Source organism: Podarcis gaigeae (genome assembly GCF_964106915.1).
Source record: "Podarcis gaigeae genome assembly, chromosome: 4".
In the NCBI taxonomy this organism is placed as follows: Eukaryota; Metazoa; Chordata; class Lepidosauria; order Squamata; family Lacertidae; genus Podarcis; species Podarcis gaigeae.
The window spans coordinates 92874242-92889065 of NC_139677.1; the positions used below are offsets into that span (position 1 = coordinate 92874242).

The window sequence follows — 14824 nt, forward strand, 5'->3', positions numbered from 1 at the left end:
TTGGCAAGATGATGTCTCTACTTTTTAAGATGCTGTCTAGGTTTGCCCTCGCCTTTCTCCCAAGGAGCAGGCATCTTTTTATTTCCTTTCACTCTAGGAACACTCTAAAACCAACAGCTGTTAGGCCAGAAAAAGCTCACCAGGTTCCACTGCTCCTTTGATGGTCCCGATGACATTGTATATTCGCGTGATTTTATTGATTGTGTGAACGTGCATTCTGACTTTCCTGTAGAATAAAAGCACAGTATTCTGTGAGAGCATAGTAGTGTCAACCAAACTAGGACTTGCCAGATCAACAGTGAGGGGATGAATTAGCATTGGGGGTCTGCTCCTGGTGCCAAAGAGCAAAGCTAATCTCTTGATTGTACAGTCATACCTTGGTTCTCGAACAGGATGCATTCCGGGAGTCTGTTCGACTCCCAGAACCATTCAAAAACCAAAGCTTGGATTCTGATTGGCTGCAGGAACGTCCTGCAACCAATCGGAAGCTGTGGAAACCAGAAACCAGAACAATCACTTCTGGGTTTTGATCGTTCGGGAGCTGATTTGTTCGGGAGCCAAGGCGTTCAGCTTCCAAGGTACAAGAAAACAAGGCTTTGGTACTGCGAGAAGCTGCCCTAAGCTGTTCCTTGGATCAAGCCTTCAGGTACTCCTGCTCTGGCTCATGCAACCTCTTTCTGGGAGCAAAGGGTGAATTCATGAACTGGGTCAGTGCAAGAGATTTTGCCGACTGAGGCAAAAGGCAACATGGAACCTGCTGCCACCACTCAAAGTTGACTCAACTGGCAGTAGAAACCTTGACACTGGTGACAGAACGGCATCTTCCACTGCCGGGTAGCTGAGGGAGGTGCAAAACAGGTCATGTGTCCCACTACACCTCACCACCACTCCCAGCACTCTAGCATCCACTACCTGAGATAGTCACATCCTTCTGCCTAATGATAGGGCTGGCCCTGATTGGGGGAAAGGGCCATAGCTCTGTAGCAGAGCTAGAGGGACCCAATGGTTTGCTTCCGTATAAGTCCACTTCCTATGTTCTTCTATTTCTCCTTAGTCTCAAGTTTTCCCCTTGTCGAACTCTGCAGGGAGAACAAGGACAAAAACAGAATGTGTTGCCTCTGCCCGTCCTTGGCTTTGGCGCCACCTACTGTTGGCCTCCATACCTTCTGCCTTGCCAGTCCCAATGGGCACCAGCCACCACTGGGATATGCCATTTGTGTAGGCAATATGCTACATGAAAGACACAGAAGACCTTCCAGGAAATGGCAGCAACTCTCATATTTCATAGGCTGTTTCATAGGGTTTGGAATGGCAGCTGGATGGTAGAAGTGTTCGAACTGACCTTCTGGAGTAGGTGCCAGAAAATCCGGGCCCAATGTTATAGGACACATTGAGATTTCCCTTCCAACTCTCATCTGGAGGTGGAGGACCTCCCATGGACCTGCAGCAGCGAAACCAAGACAGAAAAGGTCATTGAATTAGCAGCCATCATCTCCTTAATTCCCAAATGTCAAGTATGAAGGGGGCCCAACATTTACTGGCTTTAGGGCTGCCATCAAATTAATATGTGATATGCTTTCTGTTTTAGGGTCAGGGCTTCTGGGTATGCATGCAGAATTGTGAATTGCTGTATTGCAGGTAGCGGTCCTACTATGTCAAAATGATTGTGTTTCACTGTCCCTTTCAGAGGAAACATCCAGTTTAACTTATTTTCTTTACTTATAAAGTTTTCAATCCAATCTTTCCTCCACAGAGCTCAGGAGAGCGTATAAAGCATACCCACCTCACAATGTTGTCCTCACAGATACAGTGAAATTTAGTTAGGCTAAAGCATGGATCACTGCCTTGTCGTGGCGAAGGGGCTTGAATAACTCAGAGAAGCTATGAGCTATGCCGTGCAGGGCCACCCAAGATGGACAGGTCATAGTGGAGAGTTTTGACCAAACATGATCCACCTGGAGCAGGAACCGGCAAGTCACTCCAGTATAACTGCCAAGAAAACTCCATGGACAAAGACAACAGGCATATCAAAGTTATGATGCTGGAAGATGAGCCTCTCAGGTCGGAAGGCGTCCAACATGCTAATGGGGAAGAGCGGAGGGCAAGTACAAGTAGATCCAGAGCTGATGAAGCGGCTGGGCCAAAGCCGAAAGGATGCTTAGTTGCGGATATGCCTGGAAGCGAAAGGAAAGTCCAATGCTTTAAAGAAAAATATTGCATAGGAACCTGGAATGTAAGAAGCATGAACCTTGGTAAGTTGGATGTGGTCAAAAATGAGATGGCAAGAATAAATATTGACATCCTGGGCATCAGTGAACTAAAATGGACGGGAATGGGTGAATTCAGTTCGGATGACCATCATATCTACTACTGTGGACAAGAATCCCATAAAAGAAATGGTGTGGCCCTCATAGTCAACAAAAGAGTGGCAAAAGCGGTACTGGGATGCAATCTCAAAAATGATAGAATGATCTCGATACGAATCCAAGGCAGACCTTTCAACATCACAGTATTCCAAGTTTATGCACCAACCACTGGTGCTGAAGAAATTGAAATTGAGCCATTCTATGAAGACTTATAACACCTTATAGAAATGACACCAAAGAAGGATGTTCTTCTCATTATACGGGATTAGAATGCTAAAGTAGGGAGTCAAGAGATAAAAGGAACAACTGGCAAGTTTGGCCTTGGAGTTCAAAACGAAGCAGGGCAAAGGCTAATAGAGTTCTGTCAAGAGAACAAGCTGGTCATCACAAACACGCTTTTCCAACAACACAAGAGACGACTCTACACATGGACATCACCAGATGGGCAGCATCGAAATCAGATTGATTATATTCTCTGCAGCCAAAGATGGAGAAGCTCTATACTGTCAGCAAAAACAAGACCTGGAGCTGACTGTGGCTCAGATCATCAGCTTCTTATAACAAAATTCAAGCTTAAATTGAAGAAAGTAGGAAAAACCACTGGGTCGGTAAGATACAATCTAAGTCAAATCCCTTATGAATACACAGTGGAAGTGAGGAACAGGTTTAAGGATTTAGATTTGGTGGACAGAGTGCCTGAAGAACTATGGATGGAGGCTCGTAACATTATACAGGAGGTAGCAACTAAAACCATCCCAATGAAAAGGAAATGCAAGAAAGCAAAGTGGCTGTCCAACGAGGCCTTACAAATAGCGGGGGAGAGAAGGCAAGCAAAATGCGAGGGAGATAGTGAAAGATACAGGAAATTGAATGTGGATTTCCAAAGAATAGCAAGGAGAGACAAGAAGGCCTTCTTAAACAAGCAATGCAAAGAAATAGAGGAAAACAATAGAATGGGAAAAACCAGAGATCTGTTCAAGAAAATTGGAGATATGAAAGGAACATTTCGTACAAAGATTACCATAATAAAAGACAAAAGTGGAAAGGACCTAACAGAAGCAGAAGACATCAAGAAGAGGTGGCAAGAATACACAGGGGAATTATACCAGAAAGAAATGGATGTCTCGTATACCCCAGGTAGTGTGGTTGCTGACCTTGAGCTAGACATCCTGGAGAGTGAAGTCAAATGGGCCTTAGAAAGCACTGCAAATAACAAGGCCAGTGGAAGTGATGATATTCCAATTTTAAAAGATGATGCTGTTAAGGTGCTACACTCAATATGCCAGCAAATTTGGAAAACTCAGCAGTGGCCAAATATGCCAGCAAATTTGGAAAACTCAGCAGTGGCCAGAGGATTAGAGAAGATCAGTCTACACCCCAATCCCAAAGAAGGGCAGTGCCAAAGAATGCTCCAACTACCGCACAATTGCACTCATTTCACACGCTAGCAAGGTTATGCTTAAAATTCTACAAGGCAGGCTTAAGCAGTATGTGGACCGAGAACTCCCAGAAGCGCAAGCTGGATTTCGAAGGGGCAGAGGAACCAGAGACCAAATTGCAAACATGCGCTGGATCATGGAGAAAGCTAGAGAGTTCCAGAAAGACATCTACTTCTGTTTCATTGACAATGCAAAAGCCTTTGACTGTGTCGACCACAACAAACTATGGCAAGTTCTTAAAGAAATGGGAGTGCCAGATCACCTCATCTGTCTCCTGAGAAATCTCTATGTGGGACAAGAAGCTACAGTTAGAACTGGATATGGAACAACTGATTGGTTCAAAATTGTTTATTTAACTTATATGCAGAATTGATCATGCCAAAGGCTGGGCTGGATGAATCCCAAGCCGGAATTAAGATCGCCGGAAGAAATATCAACAACCTCAGATATGCAGATGACACAACCTTGATGGCAGAAAGTGAGGAGGAATTAAAGAACCTTTTAATGAGGGTGAAAGAGGAGAGTGCAAAATATGGTCTGAAGCTCAACATCAAAAATACGAAGATCATGGCCATTGGGCCCATCACCTCCTGGCAAATAGAAGGGGAAGAATTGGAGGCAGGGAGAGATTTTACTTTCTTGGGCTCCATGATCACTGCAGATGGTGACAGCAGTCACAAAATTAAAAGACGCCTGCTCCTTGGGAGAAAGGCGATGGAAACCTAGACAACATCTTAAAAAGCAGAGATATCACCTTGCCAACAAAGGTCCGTATAGTAAAAGCCATGGTTTTCCCAGTAGTGCACTATGGAAGTGAGAGCTGGACCATAAAGAAGGCTGATCGCCGAAGAATTGATGCTTTTGAATTATGGTGCTGGAGGAGACTCTTGAGAGTCCCATGGACTGCAAAAAGATCAAACGTATCCATTCTTAAGGAAATCAGCCCCGAGTGCTCACTGGAAGGACAGATCCTGAAGCTGAGGCTCCAATACTTTGGCCACCTCATGAGAAGACTCCCTGGAAAAGACCCTGATGTTGGGAAAGATTGAGGGCACAAGAAGAAGGGGACGACAGAGGACGAGATGGTTGGAAAGTGTTCTCGAAGCGACCAGCATGAGTTTGACCAAACTGCGGGAGGCAGTGGAAGACAGGAATGCCTGGCGTGCTCTGGTCCATGGGGTCACAAAGAGTTGGACACGACTAAACAACTAAACAACAAGAACAACAACAAAAATAAAATAGGTTGACCCGTCCAGTGACCTTCATGGCTAAATGGAGATTTGAGCCTAAATCTTAGTTTAAGCAGTGTGAGATTAGGAGCCAAGCTCATATTTCCAAGATAAATACGGTGTCATGCCAGTTCTTTTTCCATATCAATAAAAACGGGGTAAAACAACAATATTTTATTATTGCTAGAATAACAATATGAGCTCAGCCTGCTTTCTGCAAACACCAAAGACGACTAAAATCTACATACCGTAATAAAACTTCAGCATCATGGTAGCCAATGGGATGAACTGGGATTCTGGGAATCCCTACTCCATCGTCAACTCCATATCTGAAGGTATATTCTGAGGAACCAAGAGGATAACCACTGTGTAAGCTTTGTGCAAGCAAATCTGGTTGAATGCTGAACAGACAGGAAACCTTGAAACTCACCCCATGAAGCAAATAGTTAAACTTACTTCCCAAGTGTAAGACTGTGCTGGGTACATCACTAACCTTTGGCTGGATACCCCGGGGTAAGGGGATCTCCTGCACCGTTGAGGTTTAAGACATTCCCGCGCTGCACTCCTCCTCCGGGGAGATTCCACCCATGCGGATAGGGCTGAATTCCAGGTGCGCAGTAATCCGCAGAGTCTGAGTAAAGGATAATCCCTTTAGCTCCAGCTAACATGGCATTTTTAACCTACAGAGCAGCCAAACATTAAGAAGCAGTTTTCAAAAGGTGCGTTGCCATAGCCCAAGAAATCAGTGGCATTTGTTCCTTGTCTTGTTGCCACTGGAATAAGGCTGGCCTTTGGCTTGGAATCAACTTGATCCCCTTCCCCTCTATCCTTTTTCCTTTCTCTTTCTGTGATGGAACTCCTATTTGGGGACTTCCTTGGCTTTTTTTCTGGCCCACATAAGACTGGATAGTTGGCCTTGGTGAAGATTTGACCTTTTCACCCCCCAAAAGTTTTTGATTTGAGTTACTACGTGGGTGGCACTGTGGGTTAAACCACAGAGCCTAGGACTTGCTGATCAGAAGGTTGGCAGTTCGAATCTCCACGACGGGGTGAGCTCCCATTGCTCGGTCCCAGCTCCTGCCAACCTAGCAGTTCGAAAGCACATCAAGTGCAAGTAGATAAATAGGTACCCCTCCGGCGGGAAGATAAACAGTGTTTCCGTGCGCTGCTCTGGTTCGCCAGAAGCGGCTTAGTCATGCTGGTCACATGACCCAGAAGCTGTACGCCGGGTCCCTCGGCCAATAAAGCGAGATGAGCGCCGCAGCCCCAGAGTCATCCGTGACTGGACCTAATGGTCAGAGGTCCCTTTACCTTTACTGAAATGAGGCTGCATTTTAATGTTGTATTTTAATCTTGTTTTTAAGTTGTATTTTATCAATTGTTTTATACCTGGTGTTAGCTTCCCTGAGCCAGGTCTTGGCTGGGGAGGGCGGGGTATAAATAAATTTTTTTTTTTTATTATTATTATTATTATTATTATTATTATTATTATTATTATTATACTGTGACTTGAGAACCTGTGGCCTTTTTAGATGTGCTTGAACCCCCAGCTACCATTGGGGCGGACTTTGGTAATATGGTGCCTTGAGCAAGGACAAAATTTGGTGCCCCCTGCTGCAGCAGGACCTACAGGAGGAGAAGTTCAAAGTGGTCTACTCTGAGGTGGCGTTGGAGCAGCAGGGAGGAGGAGGAGGCAGAGAAGAGCTGCCCACCCTGCTGGAATTGAGGGAGCCCCTCTGGCTGCACCCTGCAGTTCCTCTCCAGTGGGGGCCATGTTTTTGCCTCCCCTGACACCCCCTCGCCTCTGGGGAATAGAAGGATCTGCCCTGATAGGGATCTGGGGTTAGCTAAGCAGCACAACTCAGTTTCATTCCAAGTCAAATTCCTAGAAGGGACAGTGAGAGTGTTGCTGTTGTGGTAATATTAATAGGTGGAAATAGTCTATCCTGAGACTAGGGACTCAGCTACATTAGCCAAGAAACAACGTTTGGGATGCGTTATAAACATGCAACACCAGATGGCACAGGAGAGCAAAATAAATAAATAAAATTAAACAATTTCCATAGCGGTTTGTCCCCTTTTGTTATAACAATTTAATTTCTGATTTATTTTTCCCCCTGTGTGTAGATCCACCCTATGTTTAAATAAGCTGAATAAGCTTTTGAAGTTCTCTGTAAAGAGCATTTGCCTAAAGCTAAGGATTGCGCCTCACATTAATAAACCATAAAGCTTGAAACCCTTATTGAGTGTAAATAAATAAAAAAATATATAGTTTTGTTTCAGAAGTGCCTCCTCTTTAATGTGACCCTCTGGGTGGGATATAAGTGGACACAAGGCATTCTTCACATGAACAAAATACCCGGCTGCTCTTTAATAAAGGAACCTTACAACAAACAGTTAAAACAGACATCTCCATTAGAGCTAAGAGGGAGAGCTGACTCTTTTAAACACCCGGAACACTGGCTACCCATCTGCCACCTTTAATGGGAGAGTCTGTCATACAACTAGATGGTGAAATGGAACACACCACTGCAGACTATAGGGGAACATAACATATTCAAACACTCCCTGGCATTAACAACGAAACAAAGCTTTTCAGGCAAAAACAAACCCCAGTAATATTAAGGATAATGCTTCTGGCATAATTTGCTTTACGCTATACAGGTATCTACTTGTGGGGTGGTGTTTTTATAGCAGGGAGAGCTCAAAAATGGGATCTCTACCTTCAAAGTGAAGTGGTATGATCCACCCTAAACCCCCCCCCCCGGGAGTTTACTCCCTCATTCCCACCTGATGTATTTCCACACAGAAACCTGAAAAGCAGCCTCTGAAAAGATTTATTATTAGGGAAGGGAATGGGGGGAAGAAGGAAAGAAAAAGCAGCAGCAGCAGCAGAGATATTATCAACTTACTTTGTTTCCTCGAAATATTTTCCCATATCGGGCAATGACAATCTTTCCTGTACAGTTGATTCCCATCTCACGCTCTAGTTTGAAAAAGTCTTCGGTGCGGCCGTAATTCACATACACCAGATCTGCCTTTTTGTGGGGTGGGGGAAAAATATTACATTTGATGTCACTGTCCATGGTTACATTGAGAATCTCTTATACAGTGGAACATCGGTTCTCGAACGTCTCTATTGAAACCGAATGCCCAAAACCTGGAAGTAAATGCTTCCATTTTTGAACGTGTCTCAGAAGTCGAACGGCTTCCGTTGCATGTTTTTCAATTTTCTCAGCCCTTTGTCCCTCAGTTTTTGAACGTTTCGAAAGTCAAACGGTCTTCTGGAATGGATTACGTTTGAAAACCAAGGTTCCACTGTGCTTGTGTAGAGTAATAGTCTTTAAAACACTTACATCAAAATGTATGAACTTGGGGAGCCTTGCATTGGTCAACTCCCATCTAGACTACTGTGATACATTATACAGGGGGCTGCCCCTGGAGATGGACCAAAAAATAAATACCATATTTTTCGCTCTACAGGACGCACCTGAGCAAAGGACGCACCTAGTTTTTAGAGGAAGAAAACAAGTAAAAAGTATTCTGAATCAAATCAGTGTCGGGGCTGAAGGGGGAAGCCCAGGGTTTCCCCATAAAGCCCCGGCATCCCAAAGCTAGAACAGCGAGACGCTGCACAGCGCTCCGTCTCTCTGTTCTGGCTTCGGGGACAGCCTTTCAAGCCTCCGCAGGGCATTGGGGTGCCTTCACCCTGCTGCCCTGCGGAGGCTTTGCGCAGCTAACCCCGAAGCCTTTGGAGCACAGCGTGAGGTTCTGCTGCGCTCCAAAGGCTTCAGAGATGGCCACCTCCAAAGGCTTTGGGTTCCTTTCGCTGAAGCCAGGAGAGTCGTGCACACCGACCCCTCTCGCTCTCCAGGCTTCAGCGAAAGCAACGCGTAGCCTCCAGAGCGCGGAGGGAGCACTCCCTCTGTGCTTTGGAGGCTTTGCATTGCTTTCCCTGAAGCCAAGGAGACTGCATTCGCTTCATTTTTGGAGGGGGAAAAGTGCATCCTATAGAGCAAAAAATACGGTAAGAAAGACCTGCTACAAAATGTTGTATTGTGTTCTTAGCTTCTGGCAGAATATTCCTTGTTCAGGATTCCAGCCATGCCTTCTTCCAGGACACTCTGTTGTGTCCCACAACCAATTTTCCATTTTTCTTTACCATTTGAAACTCAGGAAACAATTGGTTTTTCGCCTGCTTTGGTGATGGGGGTTCCTTCTTCCACAGTAAGTTTGAACATATAGATATCTCCCTCTTGTTTCTCAGTTTTGACTCCACAGCTGTTGACACTGACTGCTTGAGTTCAATATTATAGAGCATGGGTAGGCAAACTAAGGCCTGGGGGCTGGATTTGGCCCAATCGCCTTCTAAATCCAGCCCGCGAATGGTACGGGAATCAGTGTGTTTTTACATGAGCAGAATGTGTGCTTTTATTTAAAATGCATCTCTGGGTTATTTGTGGGGCATAGGAATTTGTTCATTCCCGCCCCCCCAATATATATATAGTCCCCCCGCAAGGTCTGAGGGACAGTTGACCGGCCCCCTGCTGAAAAAGTTTGCTGACCCCTGTTATAGAGGAAGAGATACCAATGTTGCTCACGGGGTACTGACTAGAGTTTTTGGGATATTCCAGGAAAAACAGAAGCAGAAATTACTGTCTTTCATTCATTCATCTCATGTCCAGAATGGAAATCATATCAGCGAATAAGTTTGGTATTTACTGCTGTTGCTTTCGTTCCACAAACAATACGTATATGGTTGATGTTTTGTTTTATTGGCTATTATATAAATGTGGAATATACAGAAAACTTTTAAGAAAAAAATATTCTACAAAAAAAAAAAATCAAATTGCAGCCTGCAGTTAAATCCTTAAAACCCTGAAGTTAGGATACAGTTGAAGTTAACACCTGCTTTCTGCCACACTATTAGCTGTAGCAATTTGAACCTTATCACAACGAAGTCACAGAATGCCTGGATGGATTTGTTTTAGGAAGCTAAAGCAAGGAGGCTAAGTGTTATTTTCAAGGTCCCGTCGATATGGAGGGAAGAAGAAGGAAGATAGAAGAACAGCACATTTGAGTTGCTCAATGACTCTAAAACCAGTGATGCGCCAGCTGGAAAGACCGTAAGTCCACACATGTCAGGAAGACATATGGGAGATGTAGAGACATGTGTAAGGGGCACTCTCTTATCAGCTCTGCACCCCATAATAAGAGTGTCCAGAGCCAGGCACCAAGACTAAACGTTTAGGATTGAGGTAACAAAAGTACCATCATTGGTGAGGGCCCCTGAGGTTTTGTCCTCCAAAGAATTCTATGGACTTACTAGGGCTTGGTGCCCCTGCTCATATCACTCGCCAACCCCAAACCCTCCCTTTACACTTTGCCCATGCTCAGAGGCACAATGTGGAGATACTCAATATCAATACCATTACAGTGGTACCTCAGGTTAAGAACTTAATTCGTTCCAGAGATCCATTCTTAACCTGAAACTGTTCTTAACCTGAAGACCACTTTAGCTAATGGGGCCTTCCGCTGCTGCCCTGCCGCCGCAGCACTATTTCTGTTCTCATCCTGAAGCAAAGTTCTTAACCCAAGGTACTATTTCTCAGTTAGGGGAGTCTGTAACCTGAAGCGCCTGTAACCTGAAGCATCTGTAACCCGAGGTACCACTGTATTGTCTTCTTGCAAACTTTTCACTCTCCTTCCCACACTGACTTCTGAGGGCTGGATTTGTGTTTTCCCACTCCTTACCGTTGGAGTGCCTTGCGCTGAAAAAGCATTATATGGCGGCAGCACCTCTGAGACGTTTTCATATCCTGGAGGAGGAAGCTCAAAGAGTGACGTGTTGAAAATCTGTTCGGAAGAAGGGACACTATTAGAGAGCTGGAGTAGCATGTCACATACATTCAGAAAAGGTTTGTACCCTTTGAGAATTGGAATTTGATATTTTGAATGCCAAATAGCCTCTGTTGTTGTTGTTGTTTCTGGAAAGAGCTGGGCTACCAGCTAGGTGCCCATGTATTTTGTTTGTTTTTTTTTTAATTCTTTTTATTGAGTTTCAGTTACAACATCAAAGAAGGAAAAAAAGAAAAAACCAAAAAAGAACACAAAAGACAAAACAACAATTTCAAAAAGAAAAACGGAGAACAAGAAGAAAAAATATCCACACCTAACACCAGAGAACACCAATCTCTGTTACAATTCTATATCTTATTCTTTAAAACTTTATATATTTAGGTATTTAGATCTTTCTTCTACACCCCTCTTGACCTCCTTCCCTCCCGATTTCGGGCTTCTTGATGAAAGGAAATTTTCCATTTTCTGCAGCTAATAATTATTGATGGTTTGTGCATTGTAAGTTTTATGACAGACCTGCTATAGTTTTTAGATTTCTATAGTTTCCTTCAATGTATACCATAAATTTATTCCAATCACTAATAAACTTTGTATTTTTTTGGTTTCTAATTTTTTGCGTCATTTTTGCTAATTCAACATATTCAAATAATCTTGTTTGCCAGTCCCTAATCGTTGGTATATTTGTACTTTTCCAATTTTGTGCAATTAATATTCTGGCCGCTGCTGCCGAATATTGAAATAAAATCTTATCTTCTTTTTTAATTTCGTCCCCAATTATTCCTAGTAAAAAGGCCTCTGGTCTTTTAGGGAAAGTGTATTTAAATATTTTTTTAAAACTCATTATAAATCAAATCCCAAAACTTCTTCATTTCCTCGCAAGTCCACATATGGTAGAAATTGCCTTCTTTGATTTTACACTTCCAGCAGGCCTTATTTCCTGTTTTGTACATTTTTCCTAATTTTACTGGTGTGATGTACCACCTATATATCATCTTCTCCAAATTTTCTCTGAGTGTAACACTTGCCGTAAATTTTATTCCATTATTCCATAATTTTGACCATTTTTCATATTCTATATTATATCCCAAGTCCATTGCCCATTTTGTCATAACCTCCTTTATTTCATCATCTACACACACACACACACACACACACACACACACACACACTAGGTGCCCATGGTTTGAGGACCTCGCTGGTGTCCACAAACTCTCCAAGTCCTCCAACGACCTTGCTCACTGGTCAAGGTGGTGAGCATGGCTACCCCTCTTGAAAAACAGAGAATGAAAGGAGGGAATTGGGAGAGTACTGCCTTTCCCAACTCCTCTCCTAACTCTGTGTTCTTCTCAGGGCGGTACCTGAGCAGCTCAAACAGGGGTCCCCAAACATTTTGGTCCATGATGTGTGGCATAATTTGTTGGTCACACTGCTTAAAAAAATATTGAAGACTTGATGACCTGTGCCTTCGGTTATTAGGCAACATCCAGCAATGTGATTCCACTAATGCAGTCAATTTTGGCTGTCCAAAAGAATTTCCCTTCCCTTTCTTTCCTGCAACCCATCCCCCCCCCAAAAAAAAAATCTGTTCAGGGACAGGAGTGGGAAGGAATGTTTGTTGGTTTATACACCACCTTTTTCACTCGCTAGTTCAAGGTGGTGGTATGGTTCTCTCTCTCCTCATTGAATACACCCAACAACCCCCTGAGGTAGTATAAATGGCCTCGGTCCAGTATACCTGAAGGAGCATCTCCACCTCCATGGCTCAGACACTGAGGTCCAGCGCCGAGGGCCTTCTGGCAGTTCCCTCACTGCGAGAAGCCAAGTTACAGGGAACCAGGCAGAGGGCCTTCTCGGTAGTGGCACCCGCCCTGTGGAACCCCCTCCCATCAGATGTCAAAGAGATAAACAACTATCCAATTTTTAGAAGACACCTGAAGGCAGCCCTGTTTACGGAAGCTTTTAATGTTTGATGCATTACTGTTGTTGTTGCTGCTGCTGAGGCAGGTTATAGTAAGAGGATGTGCCTGACCTAAGGTCATTCAGGGAGCTCCCTGACTAAGAGGGGACTTGATCCCTGGTCTCCCAGATCATAGTCTGACACTAACTATTACACTGGTCCAGTTCTTCACAACACTAATTCCAGTGTTGTGCCTTGACCTAGCAGAAGCATTCCAGTGTTTTTCTGGCTCTGGCAAACACACTAGATCTGCGATTTTTCACAGGTTCTCTTTATGGGCTTCCCATAAGACATTTGGCTGACTGCTGTGAGAACAGAGTGCTGAACAAGATGGGCCTTGGGCCTGATCCTGCACTGCTCTTCTTACTTTGCAGTGCCCCACAAAGGTTCCATTTGATAGTGGGGTATTTGTTTGTTTTTTGGAGAGGACATCGTATGATATCATGCAAACTAATGTGAATCCATCTTCATTCTACCGGATCCATTTTTTACCCAGTAAAGTAAAGACACTCTCTGTGTGTGCACACACATGTGTGTGGTTTCTCTCTTTCTGTGTGTCTGCCAGGGCAGGGGACAGAAGCAACCTGAAGAGGCGGTACTCTTGGCACCCTCTCAAAAATCCCTGTGGACACCCCCCCCCCCAAGAAAGATTGGCAGCGCCTGGAATACAAAAGCCACCCGCTTTCAAATTTGATTCCGAGATCTGACACAGTTTAGCCCTCCTGAATGCGATTCTTTCTTTTCTTTCAGCTCACATGCAGCAGAGGGAACATTCTGCCCTCTTTACCTCGTTTCCATGATCATCGGTAATGGCAACATAGTTGGGGGTGCTTTGATTTGGGTAGGAAAGTAGGACATCGTAATGAACCAGCTCGGCTGTATCCAAGCCAAATTCCTTCCACTGGGCTTGTATTCGTCTTGCCAGGTGAAGATTTTGTTCTGTTCCTGCCACATGAGGGAGCTTCGTGAAAGAGCTGAAATGAACCACAGAGGTTAGGTTGTTTGTTTTTTTTAAAAAAAGAGAGAGGATAAACGCTGGGATCTCCTGTTCCCCAAAGGGCAAAGTAGGCAAACCTTTTCCAAAATGGTTTAGAACAGCCAAGGTAGATGATTCCAAAATAATTCTATTCCATATCATCTCTCCCCCTCCAACAAAGAATGCATCTTTGTGTTAAAAAATGGGTGTGGGGGTTTAAGACAGTCCAGGGCAGTTTTATTCTCAAGCAGAGTTCCCCAGCTGTTGTGAGGCTACAACTCCCATCATTCCTGACAACTGGTCCTGCTAGCTAGGGATGATGGGAATTGTGGTCCAACAACAGCTGGGGAGGGACTGGTCCACGGGCTTGAATGTGGCCATCTGGATCTTGCCCTCAAAACTCTTCTCGGGGGCCACTGCTCTCACTGGCCCTTACTTTGGGCCTTGGGTTTATTTGCCTGGCTGAGCTCTGGCCTGAACTCTGCTGGGATAGCTCAGTCAGTAGAGCACAAGACTCCTAATCTCAGGGTTGTGGGTTCAAGCCCCACATTGGACAGAAGATTCCTGCATTTCAGGGGGTTGGACTAGATGACCCTCATGGCCCCTTCCAAACTCTACAATTCTATGATGTCTCTTGTTTTCCTGGATGAAAGATAGAGAGGGGTGTTGGAGTGTGACTAGCCTGCTGTGTAAAGGCACTATTTGCATGCATTGCTCTGCTCAGTTTGCCTCTGACCCTTTCTGCCCTGGGTATCTGCCCCGCAGAAGGTTTCCCAGACCTTGGTCTGAAAGCAGTTGCCTACCCCTTATTTAAGAAAATTCATCAGTCCATCTAGCAAACTATTGTACTACTCTGAACCTAAAATCCTGCTGCATCAGACCAAAAGCCTATCTAGTCCAGACAAACCATCTGTGAAGTATCTCCCTCCCTCTATGATTCTTCATTCTACAGCTTGCCTGGGCCGCCTGCTACTGGCTATGAAAACTGCAGCGTGACG

The 14824-nt window shown here is 44.5% G+C and overlaps 1 protein-coding gene across 1 annotated transcript in view; it reads right to left on the bottom strand.

Annotated features, from left to right (window-relative positions):
• Window positions 1-14824, bottom strand: part of NAALAD2 (N-acetylated alpha-linked acidic dipeptidase 2) — a 38426-nt gene that overhangs the window by 16537 nt on the left and 7065 nt on the right. The window contains exons 3-9 of the mRNA XM_083736597.1: window positions 13638-13824; window positions 10789-10890; window positions 7947-8072; window positions 5528-5714; window positions 5283-5376; window positions 1343-1441; window positions 141-226 (exon numbers count right to left, since the gene is read on the bottom strand). Coding sequence (XP_083592723.1) covers window positions 141-226; window positions 1343-1441; window positions 5283-5376; window positions 5528-5714; window positions 7947-8072; window positions 10789-10890; window positions 13638-13824 — 881 coding nt within the window. The remainder of the gene's footprint in view (window positions 1-140; window positions 227-1342; window positions 1442-5282; window positions 5377-5527; window positions 5715-7946; window positions 8073-10788; window positions 10891-13637; window positions 13825-14824) is intronic.